The sequence below is a fragment of the Pyrus communis genome, chromosome 10 (assembly GCF_963583255.1).
Source record: "Pyrus communis chromosome 10, drPyrComm1.1, whole genome shotgun sequence".
Taxonomy (NCBI): domain Eukaryota; kingdom Viridiplantae; phylum Streptophyta; class Magnoliopsida; order Rosales; family Rosaceae; genus Pyrus; species Pyrus communis.
The window spans coordinates 742,775-767,074 of NC_084812.1; the positions used below are offsets into that span (position 1 = coordinate 742,775).

Consider the following 24,300-nt stretch of genomic DNA (forward strand, 5'->3'; position numbering starts at 1 on the left):
TATCTCCCAGTTTCTCTCTCTAGAAAGATCAGTTTTGCTATGTTGTTCCAAGTAGGAGTACCCCGTAACTTCCGATGAATGAGTTGTAAATATATCTAAAAGGAGCCAAATATGGCCGTGCAGTTTGGAAAGCCACAAAAATGTCTAACCAACTTATCCGTGGAAACCGAAACGGCGAAACGAAACTCCAAAACAAGAGCAGCAATCGACGGGCAGCCCTGCGTTGCCCCCCTCCCACATCTCCTATAAATTTCGAGGCGGCTGAGGGGCACAACTTAGGCCATCAGGGGAAAAAGGGACAGAGGTAGGCTGCCGACAAATCCTATTCGTACTTTCTTTTACTTTCAGTTTCTCTCTTCCTCGTGTCTCTTCCGACGAGGAGGCCCAGAGGTTGAGAGCACTCCTTGTGGCGCATTTCGTGGTGGGGAAGCAGAGAAACAGCGGAGCTCTTTCGGGCCTGAGAGCCTAAGAAGGCAGTGTTGTGCCATCGGTCAATCATGGCCAACATCTCCTTAGAAGACGTCAAGAACGAGAACGTCGACCTTGTACGTATTTGAGTTTGCATGATTTTACGTGGTGTCTTTTTTTTTTTTTTTTTTTTTTTTTCAAAGTTTCATGCAATTGTATGGTAGTGGAAATGTGTTTGATTTGTTTGTGTGTTTTTCATAGGAGCGAATCCCCGTTGAGGAAGTGTTCGAGCAGCTGAAATGCACGAAAGGTGGATTGACGGCCGAGGAAGGCCAAAAGCGGCTTCAGATCTTCGGCCCGAACAAGCTTGAGGAGAAGAAGGAGTGCAAGGTCCTCAAGTTCCTGGGATTTATGTGGAATCCTCTATCATGGGTCATGGAGTGCGCTGCTATCATGGCCCTGGTTTTGGCCAATGGAGGGGTAATATTAATGTTAATCAATTTGATCAAACGAAAGAAAAATGATTTCGGCACTTCCTTTTTCTTCCCATGCACAACTTTTTTCTGGTCGTTGGATTAAATAAGGAAGAATGTCATGAACAATGCAGGGCAAGCCAACTGACTGGCCAGACTTCGTCGGTATTATGGTGTTGTTGCTCATCAACTCAACCATCAGTTTCATCGAGGAAAACAATGCCGGCAATGCCGCGGCAGCTCTGATGGCTAGTCTTGCCCCCAAGACTAAGGTCTTGAGGGATGGAAAGTGGGGGGAGCAAGAGGCAGAAATCCTGGTGCCTGGAGATGTGATCAGCATCAAGTTGGGAGATATCGTCCCAGCTGATGCGCGTCTCTTGGAAGGTGATCCTCTCAAGATTGACCAGGCTGCTCTCACCGGTGAGTCCCTTCCCGTTACCAGGAACCCAGGAGATGAGGTATTCTCTGGCTCTACCTGCAAGCAGGGTGAGATCGAAGCTGTTGTCATTGCCACCGGTGTCCATACCTTCTTCGGAAAGGCTGCTCACCTTGTGGATAGCACCAACCAAGTGGGTCACTTCCAAAAGGTAAGCGCATTGACGCGTTTCTCTTCATTGTCAGTCATCGAATTTTATGTAAACTATTGTGTGGTATCTCAATCCAATCATATAAAAGTGACAATGACATCTCGGTTCCATGGAAGTTTTTCTCTTTTAGTTCAGGGCGTTTTACTAATTTTGTATTGTCTTGGAAGGTGTTGACATCCATCGGAAACTTCTGCATATGCTCCATTGCTGTGGGAATGGTAATTGAGATCCTGGTGATGTATCCAATTCAGCACAGGGCATACAGAGATGGTATTGACAACCTGCTGGTGCTTCTGATCGGAGGTATCCCCATTGCCATGCCCACGGTCTTGTCCGTGACCATGGCTATTGGGTCTCACCGCCTTTCACAGCAAGGCGCCATCACCAAGAGGATGACAGCCATTGAAGAGATGGCTGGGATGGACGTCCTTTGCAGTGATAAGACCGGTACCCTCACCCTCAACAAGCTTACCGTCGATAAGAGTCTAATTGAGGTTAGTGTAATAACCCGAATACGTGCCATATGTCAGTATAATATTGACCTTAAATTCGGAGGCGTGACAGTCAGTAACCAAGATAGTAGATATGATTATTTGCCTATGATTCTCGTTATATGATCAGTACTTATTTTGGGTGTGATTATAATTCAGGTGTTCCCGAAGAACGTGGATAAGGACGGCGTGGTGTTGCTCTCTGCTAGGGCCTCCAGGGTTGAAAACCAGGACGCCATTGATGCCTCGATTGTTAATATGTTGGCCGACCCTAAGGAGGTACACAATTCAATCCATTTTCACTTCTCCTGCAGCAGCATGCCTGATTGAAGCAGCTCATCCTTATTCTGATTTGTTGATGTTTTTGTAGGCAAGAGCAGGAATCACTGAGGTGCATTTCCTGCCCTTCAATCCCGTCGACAAGCGCACAGCAATCACCTACATCGATGCCAATGGCGACTGGCACAGATGCAGCAAGGGTGCACCTGAGCAAGTAAGCCCTTGTACCAATACTACCGAGCACATTTTATGCATCGGATCCCATGAAAACTCCAAACGTAAATATTTTGAGGGAAGAAAAAAATATTGATAACCAACTATTTTACTTGTCTACCAGATCATTGACCTTTGCGATCTCAAGGGAGAAGCAAGGAAGAAGGCCCATGCTGTCATTGACAACTATGCAGAACGCGGTCTCCGCTCATTGGGAGTTTCTCGACAGGTGAATAACCACGACGAAATGCCTCAATGGTGTTTGTTCTGTTTCTAACCCCAGAAAGATGAATTTCCTGACATAAATTCGATTCCATTCTCTATGATTTTACAGACAGTTCCTGAGAAGACAAAGGAGAGCGCCGGCAATCCATGGGAGTTTGTCGGTTTACTGCCTCTCTTTGATCCTCCCAGGCACGACAGTGCTGAGACTATCCGCCGTGCTCTTGAGCTCGGTGTAAATGTTAAGATGATCACTGGTGACCAACTTGCCATTGGGAAAGAGACTGGTCGCAGGCTTGGCATGGGAACTAACATGTATCCGTCATCCACCCTTCTAGGACAGAGCAAGGACGAGTCCATTGCCTCCATGCCTGTTGATGAGCTCATCGAAAAGGCTGATGGATTCGCCGGAGTCTTTCCTGGTAACTAAAACACTTTTTTTCGAGTGCCAATAGCAACTCCCGTTAGTGGTTTTAAACTTAAAAACTAATGCACATATATTTGTGGCATACAGAGCACAAGTACGAGATTGTAAAGAAGCTACAGGAGAGGAAGCACATCTGCGGGATGACTGGAGATGGTGTGAATGATGCCCCGGCGCTCAAGAGGGCGGACATTGGTATTGCCGTGGCAGATGCAACTGACGCAGCCAGGAGCGCGTCGGACATTGTCCTGACAGAGCCTGGGCTAAGTGTGATTGTGAGTGCCGTCTTGACAAGCAGGGCCATCTTCCAGAGGATGAAGAACTACACAATCTACGCTGTTTCCATCACAATCCGTATTGTGGTGGGATTCATGCTCGTTGCTCTCATCTGGAAGTTCGACTTCTCGCCTTTCATGGTCTTGGTTATCGCTGTCCTGAACGATGGGACCATCATGACCATCTCCAAGGACAGAGTGAAGCCGTCTCCTCTCCCTGACTCATGGAAGCTCAAGGAAATCTTCGCCACTGGCGTTGTCCTTGGAACCTACATGGCTGTCATGACCGTGGTCTTCTTTTGGCTTGCAAATAGCACCAACTTCTTCGGAGTATGTAAACAAACTCTTAGAGATCAAAAATCAAATGCCAACACTCAACTGATGATTTAAGTCTAATACAAATGCTAAAAAGATCTCTACTTTTTACAGAAACATTTTGGAGTGCACAATATTTCAGACAACCCGAAACAGCTTAACTCGGCTATCTACCTACAAGTGAGCATCATCAGCCAAGCGCTCATCTTCGTGACTCGATCAAGGAGCTGGTCCTTCGTGGAACGCCCTGGTCTCATGCTTATGGTCGCCTTTCTTGCAGCTCAGTTGGTTAGTATATCATTTTACCATTTGAAACTCAATTTCCGTCTCACTTTATGTGCCACTTAGATTCTAAAAAATAAGTACTTCCGATACAGTTGGTAGTATTTTTCGCTTTTCACCATAACTTACCTTGCTAATTTGGGGTACCTTTTTCTTCAGGTGGCCACGCTCATCGCTGTGTACTGCAGCTGGGGCTTTGCCAGAATCGAAGGCGTTGGATGGGGATGGGCCGGTGTCATCTGGATCTACAGCATCGTCACCTACTTCCCCCTCGATATCTTCAAGTTCATTATCCGCTACGCATTGACCGGGAAGGCCTGGGATAACATTGTCCAGAACAAGGTTTGTTTTTCACGCTCTACCATAAAAACGTTACTCCTTTTACTCTTTTCACTCGTTTCCCGACCTAATCTTGCTTGCTAATGTTTTGTTTACGCACAAAGACCGCCTTCACATCGAACAATGACTACGGAAAGGGGGCAAGAGAAGCGCAATGGGCGTCAGCTCAGCGTTCGCTCAGCGGTCTCCAGCCTCCGGAAGCATTGTTCCACGGCAACCACGGGGAGCAGGCGGAGCTAGCTGAGCAGGCCAAGAGGCGCGCGGAAGTCGCTAGGTAAAATGATGCTTCCTTGTACAAAAACAAAAAAAGGGCACTCAAAAAACAGCAGCATGCTTCCTACGTTGGAGAAATTTTTAGTTGTGATTGGAATACGAATGGTACACCACGTGTTTTTATGTAAGTGGTGGAAAATTTTAATTTTTAAGTTATTAACCTTTTAACACATATATCCCACCATTTATATAAGGACACGTGGTGTACCGTCTCATGTGACGATTACACTGAAAAATCCTCCCTATGTTGGTTCGTTCGAGGCCTATATGTTTTGAACAAATCGATACACGTATATACGCGAATAAAATAATAAAAATTATTTGAATTTTTGCATCTGATGTTCTATGTTATGCATGCAGGCTGAGGGAACTGCACACGTTAAAGGGACACGTCGAATCAGTGGTTAAGCTGAAGGGGCTAGACATTGACACCATCCAACAACACTACACTGTTTAGAACACTTGCTGAAAAGGCAAAGGTGGACGCAAGGAGTGCTCAGAGGGAAGCTACAACGATATATATATATATTTACAAATATATAGTATTTATATATATTTTATGTTATGAAAGTAGAGATGGTAAATGCTGGGAAAGCCAGCTGAATGGATTTGTCTTTATATTAGATATTGGAAAAAACTAAACCTCTTTGGGATGGAATGAAGATGAATTATTGGGGTTATTTTCTACTTTTTTTTTAAGATAGGCTAAAACATTCATGTGTTTAAGGCACACTATCCTCTCACCTTTTTATTTTATTTTTTATTTTTTTATTTTTATAAGAATGAGGGATTGTATTGCCTAGGAATCAATAGTGCAAGAAGAATTTAGTGGTTCACAGTGAAATTATTCCAAGATTAATTATCATGCATGATTAACGAAATCTCAACCGAGTTCAAATTTTCTGTATTTATTTTGTATGTGGCTTCTATCATTAATTGACACATCCTTAACCTTATGATCATAAATTTAGCACGCGTCAATCGCTAATAGAGGTCACACACACAAAAATAAGTACAAAATATTTGATTTCATCTCAACATGGGTTTGTTACAAGTGTATTATAAATCTTTTTACTATAAATCCGTACTTAGATGCTCGAGGACAGACACAATATTCTAATTGACTAACCTAACAAGTTAACGTATGAAATTTTTCATGTTTTATTGAATATGAAAGGAAATGAGAAGCAAGCGTTAACCTTGTTATAAAATGACACGAGATTATGCCCAACAATGATAAAATCAAAATAGCCTTCGTGTGCATATATGATATATATTATACCAACTTCGGATTTGTTTACTAACTAGTTATTTGTTTAGTTCAAATCCTTTCCCATTGATTTAAGAAAGAAAATAGCCTTCATCTTGGAAAAACAAAAACTTGTGAACTGTGTTTTGACCACTTTATTTATATGACAACTCTCACAAAAACGTAAAAACATTTTTATTTTGACTCTACACCATGTTACTTGTTGTAAGAACTGTCCTCATCATGCTATTTTTATTATATTTGTACTACATTTTTAATAGAGACAGAACTCACATGTGTTAGCAAGCCTAAGCCTATATATATATATATATATATATATATATGGGTGGAAGGGAAATAGGTCATATTAACATGTTGTTGCTGCAATCTAATTTCTGACAAAACAAAATTCTTCATAAAAACACATTTCTTCACCATTTTATCAATCGATTTGTTTCCCTTTCACTTTCCAAGACACTATTTATTATTATTTTTTAGGTTACAAGCAATAATGGGCAGAGTCGTTAGAGCCAAGTAAAACTAAAATAGGGAGATTTTATTGATCTTGTGAAGTCGGTGCTACTAGAAAAACAAAATAACAAAAACAAACATTTAATATTTATAGATATTAGGGTGAAAACCTTTCCTAAAAAGTAAAATACCGGCCAAAACGAAAAGCAAGACAATAATGTTATTTGTATAAAATTGATACACTTGCTAAGACATTATCTAATACAGTTGAACTCGATCATTGCATGTGCATGTAGTCTTATGCAGATATGTAGCTAGTAGATTACAACTATGTTTCCCCAATCGAACGTTTTGTTTATGAGGTTTTCTCTTTGCTTGCTATAGCCTTATGGATAGTAGTGGTGACAAAGTAGTACTACAAGGCCTGAGGCCACATAGATGAGAGAGGCCGTACATTTGAACCAGACAGGAAATGGGATTGTGACGGAAATGAAGAAGGCGGTGATTCCGAAGAAGACCCCGAAATAATGGAAGAGATGAACTATTATCCGTGGAGAGTTGGAGTGTTGGATAAATTTGCTAACCATGATACAAGTAAAGGCAAGTAGGATTGCGAGACCGAGAAAGCAAAAGGTTAGAGGGAGCTGGTTGGAGTGAAGTTGGATGGGAATGAGAGCCATTCCAATGGCTGTCGACAAGCAATATGCCACGATAATCTTCGCCCAGTCAAAGTTGTGCTTTCTAGTCCTAGAGCTGGCAGCGGCGGCTGGCAGCAGCGGTGGTGGTGGTAGTGGTGATGGTGGTTGATCAGTCGCCGGTACTATTGCTTCTGGGTCAAGATCATTGTCCAATGTGCTGATGAAGATCTTGTTGAGTAGTTGCTGCAAAAATGCCTGAAGGCACTGATAAGCACTAGCAATACAGTAGTTCATACTTGTACCTGATAAGTATAACCCTACACAGCTGTGGATCGAGGGAAACTGATGGTTAAATTCTTAGTTCCATGAGAGAATTCATGGTGGATTTTATACACCTCGGGCAGAGCTTTACGCGTACAAGTAGAAAAAGGTCGTGAGAGAGTGAGAATAGAAAAGGATCGTTACAGAGAGAGAGAGATGGACTGGCGAAGTAGAAGAGAGAGAGAGAGATGGATTGGCGAAGTAGAAGAGAGAGAGAGAGAGAGAGAGAGAGAGAGATGGATTAGCGAAGTAGAATAAGGCCGTGAGAGAGAGTGAATAGAAAAAAGGTACTGAGAGAGAGAGGAGAGGTACTCAGAGAGAGAATGACAGAATAACGGGAGAATAAGAAAGAAAAATAAAGGTTCTTAGAAGAAAGGAAAGAAAAGGTTCTTAAAGAGAGTAGAGAGAGTAGAGAGAGAATGAGGTCGTGAGAGAGTGAGAATAGAAAAAATGGGTTTTTTGAAATGAATCTAAAGTAATTAAAAATTGGATCTCTATTAAAAGTTTAAAATCATTAAAAATTAGACTTATTTCAAAAAGTAGTCTATAAAATTTGATCTATTTCAAATTTTTCCTAGAAAAAAAAAGTTCGTTAGAGAGAGAGAGATGGATTGGCAAAGTAGCCTCAAGAGGTGTACAAATGGAATACAGTCAAGAGCTTACAAATAAAATCCATTCGCATTTTCTAAAAAAAATAAAATAAAATTCATTCGCTTCGGACAGTCAAGAGCCTCCTAAACAAATTCATTTGCTTTGGACGGCCAGAAATAGGGATGGACAACGGTTATAACACGCGGATAACAACGATTATTTACCCATAATTATTTATGTTCATTCCCGCATAATAGTTTATCCCTTGGATAATTACATAAACAGTTATACTCATACACATAACCGTTTATAAACGGTTAGCCATACCTATAATCGTGTACCCATTTACCTATTTTTGAACCAGTTTATCATTTTTTTACGCATTTACTCATTCTTTCACCCATCTAAATGTTTTTTTTAACAATTTGAAATTTACAAAAGAAAAAATTGTCATAATTTTCATTTTTTTAACAATTAAACACCGTTGTATGTATATTTTAGTATGCATTTCCCTATTTTAATCATTTAAGTTCTCATACAATTCTAATAATTGAAATAATAGTTTACGAACGATATTTTTCTATTACACCCAAGCAAGTCTTTAATTATAATCCATATGATTACAAAGTAAAGCTTCTAAAAACAAAAAGTAGTCATTATCTTGAATACTATATGATTCAAAGCTCCAAAATATTTCAAAACTAGACACTTTTGAACACTAATGCTTTAGCATGTTCAATCACAAAGTCTCATCGACTCGTTGTCACCAAAAGAGGCCTACAAAAGAAATGTATAAATTGAATTAGTATCCCATTTAGGAACATCAACACCAATTAGCATGAATCCAACAGAGGTAAGTAATCACATAAGATTTACATTGTACATTCAGTTATCATAAAAATAAATAAAAAAAGCAAATAAAAGCGATCCTTAGTCCCTCCTCTCTAATATACATACATACATACATACATACATATATATGTATAGCACCTACAAATGAAGGCTCCTGATAATCGTCAACGTCGCATTACAGTGGTACACAATATCATCTATTTTCTTTATGAGTGTACAAAAATATATAGGTAAATGGTTACTCAATACTCGTTATAATCGCAGATATTACCCATAATCAATGGATACCCGTTATAACCACAGGTAATACCCATAATCGCCCATTTAAATTTCACAGATAAACGATTATACTTATAACCGTTTGGTCGTCTAAACGGTTATCCATAACCGTAACCGTGAATTTTAAATGAACAGATAACCGCGATTACCCAAATCCATAAGTATTTTGTCCATCCCTAATCAGGAGCCTAAAGACCATAGAATTTGAGCTCTTAATTTGTATAAAGTAAACCAATAGAGTAAGTTAATGTAGCTTGTCAATTTTATTTTGAATGATCCGAACTTGAGCCCTTGTATTCGGGAGCCCAAAAAAAAATCTCTTCCTGTACAAATATAATATGAAAAATATGGTAGCGTTACTCTCCCGGCTCTAATAGATATTTTTCTCATAATTTAAATCTTCGGGTCTCTTGGATAAAAACCAAGACAGATGGTAGAAGCTGATGCGGCCACATGTCGATTGGCCTAATTCCGTTCCCGCCAATTTCTTTTCCCGCCACTTTGCACCAATCCGCGAATGACATATATAACCCGCCCACCGGCCCACCGCCTTCACTTGCAAGCCCCCCTCTCTCTTCTCCTTTCCTTTCCTCTCTGAGACTTTCTCTCTGCTTCTAAGCATTCCCCTCTAATGGCGACTGAGAAACTCACAGAGTACGAGCGCAAGAGGCTCGAGAACATCCTACGGAACGACGAAATGATGTCTTCCCTCAAGCTCCAATCCATCAAAGCCCATGTCTCTGCCTCCACCAAACGCCCAAGGTTCTTTCTCTCTCTCTCTCTCTCTCTCTCTCTCTCTCTCTCTCTCTATATATATATATATATATATATATGTGTGTGTGTGTGTGTGTGTACATCTATGGTAAAATCACGATTTTCTCGAAAACCCCGTTTCTAATATCTGGTTATAATTGTAGGGTCGAGACCAAATCGTACAAAGTTAGTCCGAAGAAACAACCCAAAACCCAGACCCCAATTGTCATGAGGCGGTCTTTACGCACGCGCGGGTTACCGCCCGATGCGAAGGGCCTAAGCGATGAGGCTCTGGAATCCATGGCCAAAACCCCGAAATCTTCGAGCCCATCGAAGGGGTTGCCTCGCTATTTGGGTCCTCTTAGCATGAAAGATGCTTACAGCGGAGTGTCAGATCGAGCTCTAATGGAGGCAATTCTGGATATTTCGAAGAAGCCCCAATTGGATGCTTCAGTGAAAGGTGAAATTAAAGGCGAAAATGGCGGATTTGAGGGTGGCAAAGGTGAGAGCTTTTCGATTAAGGAAGAAAGTGAAGTTGAAATTGGTGAGAAGACAGAGCCTTTGAGTGAGGGAATTGGTGGGTTTACTTGTGGTTTGGTTAAGAAGGAAGAAAATGAAGTGTGGAGTAGTTTAAAGTTAGAGTCTTTGACTCTAAAACCGGAGAATGTAGCGAGAGTTGTGCCCGGCAGGATTATGAATGTGAAGTTTTTTCCTTGTACTAGTTCGAATATGATTGCGGTTGGAAATAAGTTTGGGAATGTTGGATTTTGGCATATTGATTCTAAGGATGATGAAGAAAGCGGAATATATTTGTATCATCCACACAGTGGTCCTATTTCGGGGATTTTGATTCAGCAACATTGCATGTCAAAGGTAATTTCTATCCAAATGGTTCTTGTATGATAACAGTGTTGATACTAGAGAGAGAGAGAGAGAGAGAGAGAGAGAGAGACGTTTATGTTTCCGATTCAAAAATGTAGGTTTAAGTTCTGTTAAATTCTGAGTTATGTTTCACACACTGTCACTAATATACTTTGTCCTGCTCAACTTCTGAGTAGCAACATAAGAAATTGAGTTTGGTAACAATAAGGCGGAAACTCATCTTCACGAAAGTTGGCACTGCTTTGCCGCATGCTTTTATGTGAGCAATCACTGGAATGAGTTCGAGTAACTCTTGCGATATATGCTAACATATGATTGTTGAGTTAAATTGCAGATCTTTACCAGTTGTTATGATGGCTATATCCGGTTGATGGATGCCGAGAAAGAGGTGTTTGATCTAGTACATTCCAGTGAAGAGCCTATATACTCAATGTCCCAACAATCGAAGGGTCCGAACTGCTTATATTTTGCCGAGGGCAATGGAGGTTTAAGTGTCTGGGATCAGAGAACTGGAAGCTTCTCAAACCAGTGGTCTTTGCATGAATACCGAATCAATAGCATCGACTTTAGCTCAGCAAACCCCAACCTCATGGCCACTAGTTCCTCAGACGGAACTGCCTGCATTTGGGATTTGAGAAGTATTGATGCAGATAAAACTTTACGAACAGTTAGCCACAATAGGGCTGTGCATTCTGCTTACTTCTCGCCTTCTGGAGGGTTTCTTGCAACGACAAGGTATCCAACTTGCGCCTTTTTTCTTCCCGCTGCATTGTTGTTCCATAATAGTAACGTTCTTAGGAGGTGATTAATGAATGAATTTGCATTGATCTCGCCTGCTGCGGCGTGACTAATTTCTCTCTGTGTTCATGTAGTATTGACGATACAGTTGGTATATCGAGTGGAGCTAATTTCGAGGACACGTCAATGATATACCATAACAATAATACCAGCAGATGGATTTCTAAGTTCAGGTACAATTTTTTACCAGATTTTGAAATTTTGATATGTTTGTGACTTTCCTTTTGCTAGAACGTGATTGCTTTCGCTTTGTACCTGACTTTTGAAACTGGAAACAGGGGAATATGGGGTTGGGACGACGCCTATGTCTTCATTGGCAATGTGAAAAGAGGAGTAGATGTGATCTCCCCAGCTGCAAGAAGAACAGTGCTCACTTTAGAGAGCCCGCACATGACTGCGATTCCGTGTCGATTTGATGCTCACCCTTACAACGTTGGGATGCTAGCAGGATCCACAGCCGGAGGCCAAGTTTATGTATGGACATTGGGCTAGGAAATTCTGCTTCTCTGCTTGCACGTAGTTAGTGAAAACATGACAAGTTTTGTATCTTGAACTTTAATCCAGTGACGTCGTGTGACGCAAGCTATTTTGTATTTTCAACAAGTTATGTGGAGGCGGATTTGAACTTCTCTGGTTAACTGGCCTAACCCACGTATATTGTGGCACGAGCATGTCCATGAACACATCGAACGAAGCACCTCGGTTCAAAGAACTTGAAAAATGAACGAGAAATTATGCATTAATTATTGTTTTAATTTCTTCCAAGAGGTTAATTCATGCGGGATTAATTCTTCATTACATGAAAGCACAGCCTGCGCCATCAACTTCCCAAGCCAACCATGGTACAACAATCCCCTTGAGCCAAGCCCTCCAAATAACCAGTAGTTGGAGCTTTGGTTTTTGCCTACGATGTCATCGACACAGCCCAAAAGGGGGAGTGAGCCGTGAGGAGTGAGCGGCGGCATTGCCCTCAGGCCAGCCCTGGCTCCGGCAAACTTCCAATCCTTTAGGACAGGGTAAACGGCACGTGCCTTTGGCAGAAGCTCTTTAAGGGCTTCCCCAGCTTCTTCTGCGGAAACATCCGGTGATGAATTTCTTGATTTCCATTCCCATGTCGAGCCCATGTATAAACTCCGAGGGCCTTGGACAGCAAGCCAAGCATCTGACAATATCGAGGGGCCGAGGCTTGGATACTCCTCTCTTAAACACAGAAATTCATAAGATGAGTTTTGTTCATACAGCACAAAAATTAGGGCAATTCAGATACCGATACAAGGCAGAGAAGAAAATTTACCCTATATCATCAGGAAGCTGAAGATGTGCAACGACACCTCTGCACGTCCTCAACGGAAGCCTCCCGCAGAGTTCAGGAAGCATGTCTGCTTTGGCACCAAGGCATACTATTACTGCCTGGTACTCCCCTAACATCAAATATAATCAGACACTAAATATGAAAAAGGATAAGTGCAATGAATTTACCGAACCCTTAGCATTACTAAATAAAAGCCAACATTTTCAGAAAAAATGTTGAACCTATCAGTTATAACCTTCTGAAATGACAGAAGCTGCATGGAAAGTAAAACATCCGATTTGAAACATCGAATCTATCAACAAAATCCAAACTTACACAGATGTTAACTGAATTTCACAGGTTACTTTGCAAGGCTAACGATAAGAAATACGGAGCACGAAACAGAATACATACAAACAACTTATTGGAGAGAGCCAAAGAAGTCCACGACATGAGCCTTAACAAAGCTTGAAACAATGGCGTTGGTCATTACCTTCTAGGTCTAAGAGTTTGTGGACAGAACTCTTGTGCAAATGCAAATCTTTGACTCCGGAGCCAGAAGCACAAAGTTCCTTCACCAAATTTTGACATGCTAAGAACAGTGCCTGGAAAAATAACCATGACAACAAGAAATCAACAAAAACAAAAGGAAAAATGTATCTACCAAAGAGATACGGAGGAAAGAGGGGTCAGCGGCTAAATTATCTGAACCTGTAAATAGCGTTGAGGATGAATATTAACAGCTTCAGGCATATAAAAGGAGGCGTCAAGAGGTGGAGATATGCCGGGTACGAGATTTTGGGCAGCATCGTTGTCAAGGGTTTCTATTCGGCAACTAGCAAGGCAACTCTGGGCATTCTACTGACATAAATTGAGAAACACTAACATTACAATCAGGTTGAAAACTAAGTATCTGAAGCTGTTGTGATAGTAGAATGACGAGGGAGAATTACGTCTTTCAACAACACCAAGTTCTTCAAGCTCAGGGCTGGTCTCAAGATGCCCCTGAAGACAAGAAATCCAAAATCTCATGCCTATTAGCTAAGTTTTAAACAAAAACAAGAGCAAAATCGGAGATAAAAACTCTCAACTAGCCGGTTGTTACTAGTCATTTACTAACCGATTATTCGAGCTAAATTTCTTGTTCCCGTTCTCTTGTTAGCAAGGTGGTTTTCTACAGTATTGAGCTTGAATTGTTTTCCTAGTGCGAAAAATCCGAAAATCAAACACTTTTCAGATGTTACACACACTCAATTGAGCACAAAAAAAGATTTCAACCTTAAGATAAAGAGTAAAAGAAACCTTTTCACAAAGCAGTATTCTAAACTACTCTAATGTACGGTAGAGAATTCACACACTAGAAGAGAACACAGTGACCAATTGACCTAATCCACGTCATCAAAACCCTTTCAAGATACACTAAAATGCGCACAAATGCTGCAATGCACGAATGATGTAGTGATCTAGAACACAAATATTTCAACTTTAATCGAATTGAAATTAAAATAAAGAAATTAAAAAATAAAAAGCGAACCTTCTTCTAACAATTGGCGTTGGGCCGTCAGAATTTTGAGCAACGGAAGCCACGGCGGCTTCAGCAGCGCTCAAAAGGTTCAAGGACTCACTCCAGCAGTCGGCAGCACGCCATAGAAGCTTAGCTTTAGGGGAATAAGGGTGAAGAAGCCCACCCGAAACCCCGGACGCGCCGCCACCGATTCCAGCTTCATCGTATATGTCGACGCGGATGTTGGAGTCTTTCGGACTCTGCTTTAGCAAGTGCCACGCGACGGAGAGGCCGGCGAACCCAGCCCCGAGCACTGCGTACCTCACACAACTCGGACTCAGACTCGGAGGAGGACGGTGGCGCTGAGTCAGAGAACTCGGTGACCCAATAGAACAAGAAGAAGAAGAATAAGACGCCATGCTCCCCCTGCCGCAACCTATCCCCTCTTCTCTTCTTTTGTTTTCCTTTATTCAAAACAAGTCCATTTAAGTTTTGGCAAAATTTCACTTTCGTCCTCTTGTGTGTAGGTTAGGACTTGCTTATTATTCTGGACTAAGATTCTCTCCCTTTCTGTTGACGTGACTTGACCGCAACCGTACAAATAAGAGGGAAGGGAAGATAAAAAAGAGAAAAGAGAATCCTACTCCATTATTCTACGATGCCATAATGACATCCCAGACCAAAAACAAAACGTCACGTGTTTTAAGTTTCCACATGCATGTTCAAATTCAGACATCGCCATCTTAGCATTTCCGTTTCATACAAATCTCTACAGTTTTGTACGGAGTTCGTATCCAAGGACGTCCATCAACTTTCATTAATTTCTCGTACGAAATTGTCACGTGCAAGGCACATGGAAAGGTAAACTTGGAGAAAACATGGTTTCACAATTTCATACACAAAGTGCTCATTCCATTTCACATGGAAAAAATTGGAAGAAATACAAACTAATGCACCGCTGAGGCTCATTTGTCACTAAGGTAAGATTACAGAAACAATAGATAACTGCCCTGTAAATGTGTAGGTAACAACTGTTTATGCTTTGCGTAAAATTACGCGCCTTTCTCGCTTGTATTCGACTTCATCCCTCTGGTGCATAATTATCAGAGCTCTTCTCACCTGCAAATTAGTAGTAGTGATATCAATCAAAGCACCAACAACCGAAAAGATGTTGGCGGAAGCAATCGCCAACTAGTTTCTCATGGTCCGCTAAGTTGAAATAGTCCTTTTTCAGATGTTCATTTGTCCCAAAATCACACTATTGTATGTGATATTATCAATATTTGGAAGACAATTCAACTCGAGAGGCATCAAATCCAAATAATCGTACTTTTCCAGATTAGTTGCTTATGTGCGGAGGCAACTATGATGGATATTTAATCAAATTCGTACTTACAGTAGATTCATTCATCCCCATTCTTGTGAGCTCATCGATCAGCTTTCTCTCTGATATGTGGTTCCCAATGCCTACTCTTCTCCTTATCTGAGTTTCAGCTTGCTGTTGAAGGGAGAAAAATTAAGCGCGCGTTGGAAAAGATAAAGAGTATGAGAAAGATAAGAGAGAATGAAAATGATGTTTTATCTCTGATCTAGTGGCTTCTTTTGTTTTCTCGTAGGAAAAGACGACAATGACGTAGTTTCTACTAACCTTAACTTCATTAGCCATCTCACCGGTAAGATTGACCTGCTGTTGTATTCCAGACTTTGCCGCGTCCATTGTGGCCGCATTGAATAGTCTTATTGCTTCACGAACATGCTCCTCAGTAGCTTCGTGGCGCCTGAATTTGACATTGTGGTTTTCAATAGTGATGTTCTAGTCCACGTTCATGTTAATAAACATTACAACTGGAAGTCCTAACTCCGAAGCATCAATCAATATCACTAATACTTACAGTTGCATTTTTGCAAGGGCCTCACTCAACCTCACTATAGCTTCAAGCTGCCTTACGGTGATTGGCACTGCTGCGGCCTCCCCTGTTTCATTCGCTAGCTGTCTCATGTCCTATAACAAAATTCATGAAGATGATGTCAATTGGATCCTTGAGAACCATATACCAATATGTGGATCCAGTTAACAGAGAAACCAAATGGGACTCCCATAGAACTTGTAGCATGATCAACTTCTTTGAGGACCATATGAGAATTTTTGGGTAGGCATCTGCTCAATCCTCACTATAATAAGTTAACAGCAAGAATACCTGTCTGATTTTCACGTAATTACTCTGCAGCTCTCTCGATGCAGTTTCTGATAAGCGGGGGTGACATTCAGTTCGACAATACTGTATGTACCTACAATGTCGCAAAGAAAAAGAATTCAACATCTCATTGATATTTCAATGGCAGCATTTTATAACGAATGTATGAACTTGTGTTTCAAAGTGGTATACCTCTTCAGCCAATTCTCTTCTTTAGAAACTACTCTACCGTCACCCAGTGCTGCACCAGCAGACGCATGAACCTTTATGATATGACTCGCTATAGTCTGTCATTGAAAAGTCGAGTCAAGCTACCGATGAAAAAGGAAGTACACTTAAAGTGGACCAGCAGTGAGACTCAAAGATATAGCACATGTTAGGTGTTGAAATGCCACCTAAAAGAAAACAAGAAGAATTGTACTCCCAAAGTACTTGAGCAAAACACTTCGAATTAGCAATATTAAAAATACCTTATCCTGACTGTACATTCTGATATCTTTAACAATGAAGATCAAGTCAAATCTCGAAAGAATTGTCGTCTGCAGATCGATGTTATCCTGAGCAGTCTGAAAGAAAGCAATTGTGTCAGTTAATATTCAAAGAAGTCACAAGTTGCATCTAAGACTCTTAAATTAGATCAACTAGAATGGCAGTGTACCTTCAGATCATCATAACGTCCAGATGGAGGGTTAGCAGCTGCAAGCACAGAGGTTCTAGAATTAAGAACAGTTGTTATTCCTGCTTTGGCAATGGATATGGTTTGCTGCTCCATGGCTTCATGAATAGCAACCCTAAGCCACAACAATGTAGTCTATTAGAACTCTATGAAAAACTAAAGTTAAGCACATCAAGATCTATCCAGCTTGCATTACCTATCCTCTGATCTCATTTTGTCAAACTCGTCAATACAGACAACACCTCCATCCGCCAAAACCATGGCTCCTCCTTCAAGATAAAACTCACGCTGGGTTGCACCATGAAATTGAAATTAGAGACATTTTCCGAAGGAAAGGGACAACTACCTCGCTAATATTTTGTTAAAGGCATTACAAAACTAGAGACAACAAGTATCGTTAAATTAAAATCAAAAGAAGATCAGGAACTTACAGAACTGCTATCCCTGATCACAGAAGCTGTAAGACCAGCAGCTGATGACCCTTTTCCTGAAGTATACACAGCCACGGGAGCTGTCTTCTCAACAAACTTGAGAAACTTTACAGATGAGTTGAAATCAAATCAGCATGTGCCATGTGTACCAATGGAAGAAAAGCATAAACTGTCGTATTCTCACATGGCTAGGAAAATAGGTCTTAAACTGAGCAGAGATATTTTTCTGCTAAAAATTGTATACTGCCACTTAGACTGTGAGCCCATAAAACAAATATACAAGAACAAACCTGTGATTTAGCAGTAGATGGATCCCCCAAAAGTAAGACATTAATATCACCCCTTAGCTTCACACCATCAGGCAAATGCTGCTTGCAGGAGAATGGGTTGTTACCATCAATAACCACACAAGTACTAAAGACAAAAATTCAGGATATACCTTTCTAGATCCCCCGAACAGAAGACAGGCCACAGCCTTCTTTACATCTGCATGACCAAATATAGAGGGAGCAATTTTCAAGCATATATTTTTATATGCATCTTCCGAAGCAAACTTCTTGAACTCTTCTATCTGCAAACATATGAAAAATGGTTGAAAAGTCATATTACTAGTTCTATAACAAAGCTTACTTCGATTAAAATATGACCAAAAAATAAAATAAAAAAGATGAATTTATGATCATATACAGCTAAGGCTTGTATTAGAGTAAACAATTATCCACCACACCAAAATTTACCAATTGTCTAGTGCTTAAATACTCCATGAGGCCTATACTTACTAACAAGAACTGCACATGTTGAACACACTAGCAATGTAGAAAAGATGTTAAAGATACTCCCAAATATTGAGTTCAACCAATACCTCATCTTGTGTAAAAGCAGCAGGACCCCGAGAGTTGGCATCAGTTGCTTCTTCTATTCCTACCACTCTGATGTAAGGCTGCCTAACAGCAACTGCTCCTTTATGGCTACATAGAACCGAATAGAGTAAACATCAAAGTTCAGCAGTGAGGAGCAGTATACAAAGACATTAAAACATTCATCTAAAGTTATAACAATCCTCACGATGTGGCAGAATTGGAAGCTTGATAGATGCTATAAATGCCCATGATGGTTAATCTTGTGCCAGGCACAATTGTCTGAACGAGATGACGATCCACGGATAGAAGCATATTTCTTGGAAGCTCTCCGGTAGGTACATCCTTCATAAACCAAGGGAAAAACAACTAATTATATCCAGATTCCATAATTCAACTTAAAATTCTTTTCCTTATAAATTAAGATCATCACCTCTGGATTCTCTTGCAATTTCAAGGTTTGCTGATCAACATACTTGCTCTTATCAGGAACCACAACCCACGGATCAAGCGGACAAGGTTCTTCTCCAGGCTAAACATTTGCAATCCCTTGTATAAGATTCCAAACTAGAAAAGAAAGACAATGCAAGAAAACACCGAAAGAAAGGAACATAAGAACAAGGAATAAAACAAACCTGAGGAATATGGTTGCAAGAGCGAGGGACAATTGCGCCACCAAGGCCTGGCCGGCAAGGTACCCTTTGCACATTTTTACAGTTCTTACACATGACAATCACATAAGTTGCCTTCGCCTTGACCCTCGAAGCAGCTATAGTGATCCCAGAAACCTTGATGAGTTTCGATATACATTGTGCCTACAATAATTTAAAAAACTAAATTATGTAGCATAACCTAACCATAAAATCCTAATACACCATTCCCCAAATTCTCATTGCTCAAATAATTGACTTTTTATGTTCAGCTGAAATAAAGGTTTTATCATTCTCCCAAACTTTCTCATCAACCAAACAGGAAATACAAACACCAAGAAAAAATATCAAAGAAAAAACCAACCCCAAGCTGGCGCATAGACGCCGGGTCTTCTTTGGACGTCAGCAAGATCTGAACATCCTCCGGCACCCGCTCCTCCAATTTCCCTTCATTTCCGGGCACTTTCGTCTTTAAATTCGCCAAAACCTGACCGGCGGCGTTTTCAAACTACAAAACCCTCACAATTAAAACAATCAAAATTAATTAACAACTCAAAACAATGATTAATTGAAAACTAAAGGGGATAATTAGCAGATAGGTCAAGTGCTAACCAGAGGCAAGTAATCGGATGGGGCAGAGCGGAGCTTTGCGACGAGGTCGGCGTCGAAGGAATCGAGGTCTTCGATGTCGACGAGAAGGTACTTAGCGTTGTGGAGGAGGCTCTCCCTGTACGAAAACACATTTTTCTGTGTCTCGAAGCTACGGATGAATTCCTTGAATTTCTGAAGAACCGAGTGGCGGGTGGCGGCTGCGGCGTTGCTTCCGGCGTCTCCGCCGTCGCCGCCAAGCGACTGCGCTTGGTCGCTGTAGTAGATCGCTCCTTCGTCCCACCCTGACATGTCTCTGCTCTCTCTCTTTCTCTCTCTCTCTCTCTCTCTCTCTCTACAATTACAGTGTTAACTCCCACTTTCTCTTTCTAAAATGCTCCCTCGCTGTAGGTCAAATGGTAGGGCACCGCGCGGAAGAGGAGCGCGCCGTTTTGGCGGGAATGATTTGGCGGGAAAGAGGAAGAGGTTGATAATATCTGGCAGTAGCACGTGACTCCATGGTTAATAATGGACTTGTGAATTGAGCCGGGACAGACAAGCCGGCCCATTTCTGAGGTTTAAAGGCCCAATGCTTACCGGGCCGTTGAATGTGAATAGACTCTCCTTTTCCTTCTTTTTATTGTTTTTTTTATTATTTATTGTTATTAAAGAAAGAGGAGGATCAAACCTATTACAATAATTAAGGAAGAATTTTATACCCGGAATGCATGAGTAGAAATCCAATAATTTATTTTTTTTTAATCATTGTATTGTACTTTTATTAAGAAATTTCGTAAAATACACATATTTTAGTCGTACAGTGGTATATCGCTCACACGTACATGTGTAGTGTATCCATTTTGTTCACATTCAAGAGGAGTAAAATTATCAAAGGTCACCATGACGGTATCTCAAGCCAATAACGTTAAAACGCATAGTAGTAAGTACATGATTAACCTAGACAACCGACGCAATGGTACACAAACTTACATTACATGGCACTATTATACAGCAAAACATTTATTATGCTTACAATACAAACAAACTATAAAACAAATTAACTGGCTACAAACAGCTCACTCACTTCATCTTGTGTATATATCTTCGGTTTCTGCATCTAAATTCATCACCCTGCAGTTTCAAAAGTTGGGTTATTTTTCATCTGGAGTTTCGACTCGGATAAAAGCTTCAATGCATTTTCCATGGATGGTCGATCGGATGGCCTACTCCTGGTGCAAAGCATAGCAACCTCAATTGCCAGTTTTATCTCCTCTTGCATTGAAATGTCGGAACCAGCTTCGTTCTCGTTGTAAATTTCCCGCAGAACAACTTCCCTCGACTTGCTCTGTATGCTTGCGCCAGAATTTGTCAACCTGCCGTTGCTTAGAATCTCCAGCATGATCTCCCCAAAGCTGTATACATCCCTGCATAGCTCCTCTTTTGTGCCACTGATGTTATCACCTGTCCAACAAAAGAAGAGCACTCAGGGAAATGGTCAATGCTAATACACGAACGATATCAAATTGTTTATAATTCTGTTTCTAATCATATCGTTGAGTTTTACTGGAATTCCGTAATTTTCGCAAGATTTCAGAAGTGGTGGTGTAAGGGCTTAAATTATATGTTTGGCGTGGTGGATTAAAACTTTTCAAAACAACCACCACATAATCATCTCTACTACATGAAAGAACATATCTTATTATGCATACCTGCATCCCAGGTGGAAGTTGCTGCTGTAAACGAACCCTTGCTCAACTCGAGCAGATGCTTGAACCCGAATTCTGTCAAATGAGGTTCCATATTTTCGTCAAACACTATATTACTTGATCTCAGATCTCCATGTGCTATTGCAGGATAACATTCATGGTGAAGGAAGCATAATCCCTTTGCAATGTCGATGATAATTTTGTACTTGGCTGCCCATTCGCTTTTCACACTTATCATTTCAGCCAAGTTTCCATTGGGCAAGTAATCGTATAAGAGATAAGCCAGATGGTTGTTGTAGCAAACTCCAAGCAATCGAATTAAATTCTTATGCCTTGCATTTCCTATTTGTGTTACAAATTCCAGCATAACTCTCATTCTCTTTGCTCCCCATTCAATCTTCTTTACCGAAACTGCAATTCCCATTGGCAGAACTGCTTTCCGCACTGAAGCTGACAAAGGTGGCAATGCATCCATGGATTCTGTCGAACTGAAGCTCTTCAATAAATCATTTTTTGTGAATTGAGGAAGTCCAGCAAATGAGATCATCTTCCACTGGCCCTTGCTGCCTTTATGGTAGTAAAATATCCCCATAACTGATAGAGTAACGAACATAACTACTCCGATGCAGAGTAGTGCGATCCACAGAAGCTTCCCGGCAACTCTGCTTCCAAATATGGACACTGAGCCAGGACATGATCTGAGAGGCTCTCCACACAGCTTTGGATTCCCATCAAAAGCGCTTCGTTCCATCATTCTAAATACCTTTTCGGATGGAATACTCCCGGAAACATCATTGTAAGACACATTTAGAAGTACTAAACTCGAAGAAGAACCAAAAGTTTTAGGTATTGGTCCATTGAAGCTGTTATGTGACAGGTCAAGAACAAGAAGAGCAGGGAGACTTGCAAGCTCCTTGGGTATACGACCGGATATATTATTGCTACCTAAATCAATCCTCTCAAGAACCCGGCAGCTAGAAATACTTTTTGGGACAGTTCCTTCCAAGCTGTTCTTGCTCAATTCAACAACAGATATTGATTTGCAGTTTTCGAACGAAGGAACATTGCCAATCAAGCCACACGAGGAAGCCGAAAAATTGTGAAGATTTGGCAATTCCAACATTTCTGCAGGAACTGTGCCCCCTAATTCTGGATTTCTAGAGACATTGAAGTACTCAAGCTTTTGAGCTTTTGAAATATCCATTGGAATCCCACCACTAAAATTGTTCCCAGATAAATCAACATATGTGATGTCAGTCAGAGTGCTGAATTTCAATGGAATCTCACCTGAAAACTTGTTATCTTCGAGTCGAAGACGAACCAGAGACGAACAGTTTGACAGAGAAGTGGAGAGATCGCCGGAGAAATTGTTCGAAAACAGCATCAGCTTAAGGAGCTGACCATTCGCACAGATATCCGGCGGAACGCTGCCGTTGAAGTTGTTTGTGGAGACGTCCACCCATCCGAGCTTCGAGTTCCTCCCCAAGCTCCGGGGAAGGTTGCCGGAGAAGAAATTGTTCCACAAAAGCAGCGTCTCCAAAGACGGAAGCTCTGCAATTCCGTCAGGAACTTCGCCGCTCATCTCGTTGTAAAAAAGACTGAGGAGTCTAAGGTTTTTCAGCTCCGAAAAGGTTTCTGGGATCCACCCAGAAATCAGATTGTCCGAAAGATCCAAGCTTTGGAGAGCTCTGATGTTGCTGAGCTCAGGCGGAATTGACCCAGAAAGCTGGTTTCTGAAAAGGAAGAGGGATTCGAGATTGTCGAGATCGCCGAGGGATTTTGGGACGGCGCCGGAGAGATTTGCATAGGCAATGTCGAGATACTGGAGCTCTGTCATGTTCCCCAATTGCCACGGAATACTTCCGTGGTAAAAATTGTAGCCAATCTCCATGTGGGTCACTGTTTTGAGCTTCCCCAGTTCCGGCGGAATGCTTCCGGTGATCATATTCCCGGCGAGATGAATAAACTCGAGCCGGCGAAAAGCCCCGTATTCCGACGGGATCGGTCCCCGGAAGTAGCTTCCGGCTAAATTGAGGATTTTGAGGTTCTGAAGGTCTGAAATTTCGGCGGGGAGCGACCCGGAAAAGCTGTTGCTGAATGCGTCGAGTACAATGAGGTTTTGGAGGGCGGAGACGCCGGTGGGGAAGTGGCCGGAGAAGTTGTTTCTGCTGATGTCTAATGTTGTGAGGTTGGTGAGGTTGAAGATTCCAGCGGGGAGGTGACCGGAGAACGAGTTTTGACTGAGATTGAGTGATACAAGGTCGGCGAAGACGGCGAATTGATCGCCGGACATTTCACCGGCGAGACTCTTTATTGAGAGGTCTAAGCCAGTGACGGCGGAGTTGTTGGTGTTGCATTTGACGCCGGACCAAGAACATGCGTGGATTTTGCCAGGTGGGTTTTCTGTAGAAGGGAGAATCCAATCTTTCAAGCTGCCATTGGCGTCTGTGAGCTCGGATTTTAAGCTGAGAAGGGTGTCTGAGTAGATATCGGCGGCGGAAACCGCCGCGAAGAGGAGGAGAAGGATTAAGTAGAAGGAGGAATGGAAAATCTCCATTGGAACTTGCAGTTGGGATGACTGAGAGAACAGACAATTTTGGATGCCCGATTGGAAGAAAAATGTGTCAGATATTATGGAAGTCTGTTTTTGTGTGAGAGTCGAGTGAGAACTGCATGGGAACTAGCAAAAGAAGGAAAGGAGGAATAATTTCTTTTTCTTTCTTTTTTTTTTATTTTTTTTATTGAATTTCTTTTTCTTTCTTTGGTGCAACATATCGACATAAAGTAGACGGACTTGTTTGAACATGTAAATCGAAAATCTGCAAATATTTTGATTAGAAAATATGTTTATTAGATAGATGCGCACGACAAAATGGATAGAAATATCTAGAAAGAGATTTTAAAAAAATACATAGGGTATTTAGAGTTAATGAAAAATTTGACGCAAAACTAAGTATAATGACGTTCAAAGATTCTATATAAAAAAA

The 24,300-nt window shown here is 41.3% G+C and overlaps 5 protein-coding genes and 1 long non-coding RNA gene across 7 annotated transcripts; 3 read left to right on the forward strand and 3 right to left on the reverse strand.

The window, feature by feature from the left end:
• Positions 1-289: 289 nt before the first annotated feature.
• Positions 290-5,483, forward strand: LOC137748910 (ATPase 8, plasma membrane-type). Of its 2 annotated transcripts, none has more exons than XR_011070127.1 (13): positions 290-545; positions 670-888; positions 1,016-1,468; positions 1,636-1,962; positions 2,119-2,238; positions 2,330-2,452; positions 2,576-2,680; positions 2,786-3,095; positions 3,188-3,702; positions 3,802-3,975; positions 4,129-4,311; positions 4,413-4,705; positions 4,942-5,483. XR_011070127.1 is itself a non-coding variant. In XM_068489103.1 (13 exons), exons 1-13 carry the CDS (start codon positions 498-500, stop codon positions 5,036-5,038), a joined length of 2,844 nt encoding a protein of 947 aa, XP_068345204.1. In that variant the 5' UTR covers positions 290-497; the 3' UTR covers positions 5,039-5,480. The 2 variants fall into 2 exon arrangements, 1 of the variants encoding a protein (XP_068345204.1); XM_068489103.1 differs by having other exon boundaries at positions 4,413-4,582; positions 4,942-5,480.
• Positions 5,484-9,552: 4,069 nt separating this feature from the next.
• Positions 9,553-12,034, forward strand: LOC137748913 (uncharacterized). The gene is made up of 5 exons (XM_068489105.1): positions 9,553-9,744; positions 9,900-10,608; positions 10,952-11,352; positions 11,490-11,588; positions 11,694-12,034. Exons 1-5 carry the CDS (start codon positions 9,614-9,616, stop codon positions 11,905-11,907), a joined length of 1,554 nt encoding a protein of 517 aa, XP_068345206.1. The 5' UTR covers positions 9,553-9,613; the 3' UTR covers positions 11,908-12,034.
• A 102-nt stretch (positions 12,035-12,136) lies between these two features.
• On the reverse strand, positions 12,137-14,637 carry LOC137748914 (uncharacterized). The gene is made up of 6 exons (XM_068489106.1): positions 14,241-14,637; positions 13,660-13,711; positions 13,418-13,564; positions 13,200-13,311; positions 12,710-12,836; positions 12,137-12,615 (listed from the first exon to the last, which is right to left on the reverse strand). The coding sequence occupies exons 1-6, from the start codon at positions 14,627-14,629 to the stop codon at positions 12,159-12,161; spliced, it is 1,284 nt and encodes a 427-aa protein (XP_068345207.1). The 5' UTR covers positions 14,630-14,637; the 3' UTR covers positions 12,137-12,158.
• Positions 14,638-15,004: 367 nt separating this feature from the next.
• On the reverse strand, positions 15,005-19,954 carry LOC137748915 (DNA replication licensing factor MCM5-like). The gene is made up of 18 exons (XM_068489107.1): positions 19,632-19,954; positions 19,384-19,527; positions 19,005-19,184; positions 18,803-18,901; positions 18,578-18,714; positions 18,375-18,480; positions 17,952-18,083; positions 17,803-17,880; positions 17,513-17,617; positions 17,278-17,369; positions 17,064-17,196; positions 16,876-16,971; positions 16,598-16,692; positions 16,409-16,499; positions 16,103-16,212; positions 15,859-15,988; positions 15,607-15,708; positions 15,005-15,329 (listed from the first exon to the last, which is right to left on the reverse strand). Exons 1-18 carry the CDS (start codon positions 19,917-19,919, stop codon positions 15,246-15,248), a joined length of 2,202 nt encoding a protein of 733 aa, XP_068345208.1. The 5' UTR covers positions 19,920-19,954; the 3' UTR covers positions 15,005-15,245.
• LOC137748916 (uncharacterized) lies at positions 16,222-16,567 on the forward strand. Its single transcript, XR_011070128.1, has 2 exons — positions 16,222-16,360; positions 16,439-16,567. It is a non-coding gene; the product is annotated as an uncharacterized lncRNA (long non-coding RNA).
• Positions 19,955-20,557: 603 nt separating the features above from the next.
• Positions 20,558-23,954, reverse strand: LOC137748691 (leucine-rich repeat receptor-like protein kinase TDR). The gene is made up of 2 exons (XM_068488866.1): positions 21,317-23,954; positions 20,558-21,068 (listed from the first exon to the last, which is right to left on the reverse strand). Exons 1-2 carry the CDS (start codon positions 23,868-23,870, stop codon positions 20,734-20,736), a joined length of 2,889 nt encoding a protein of 962 aa, XP_068344967.1. The 5' UTR covers positions 23,871-23,954; the 3' UTR covers positions 20,558-20,733.
• Positions 23,955-24,300: the final 346 nt, after the last annotated feature.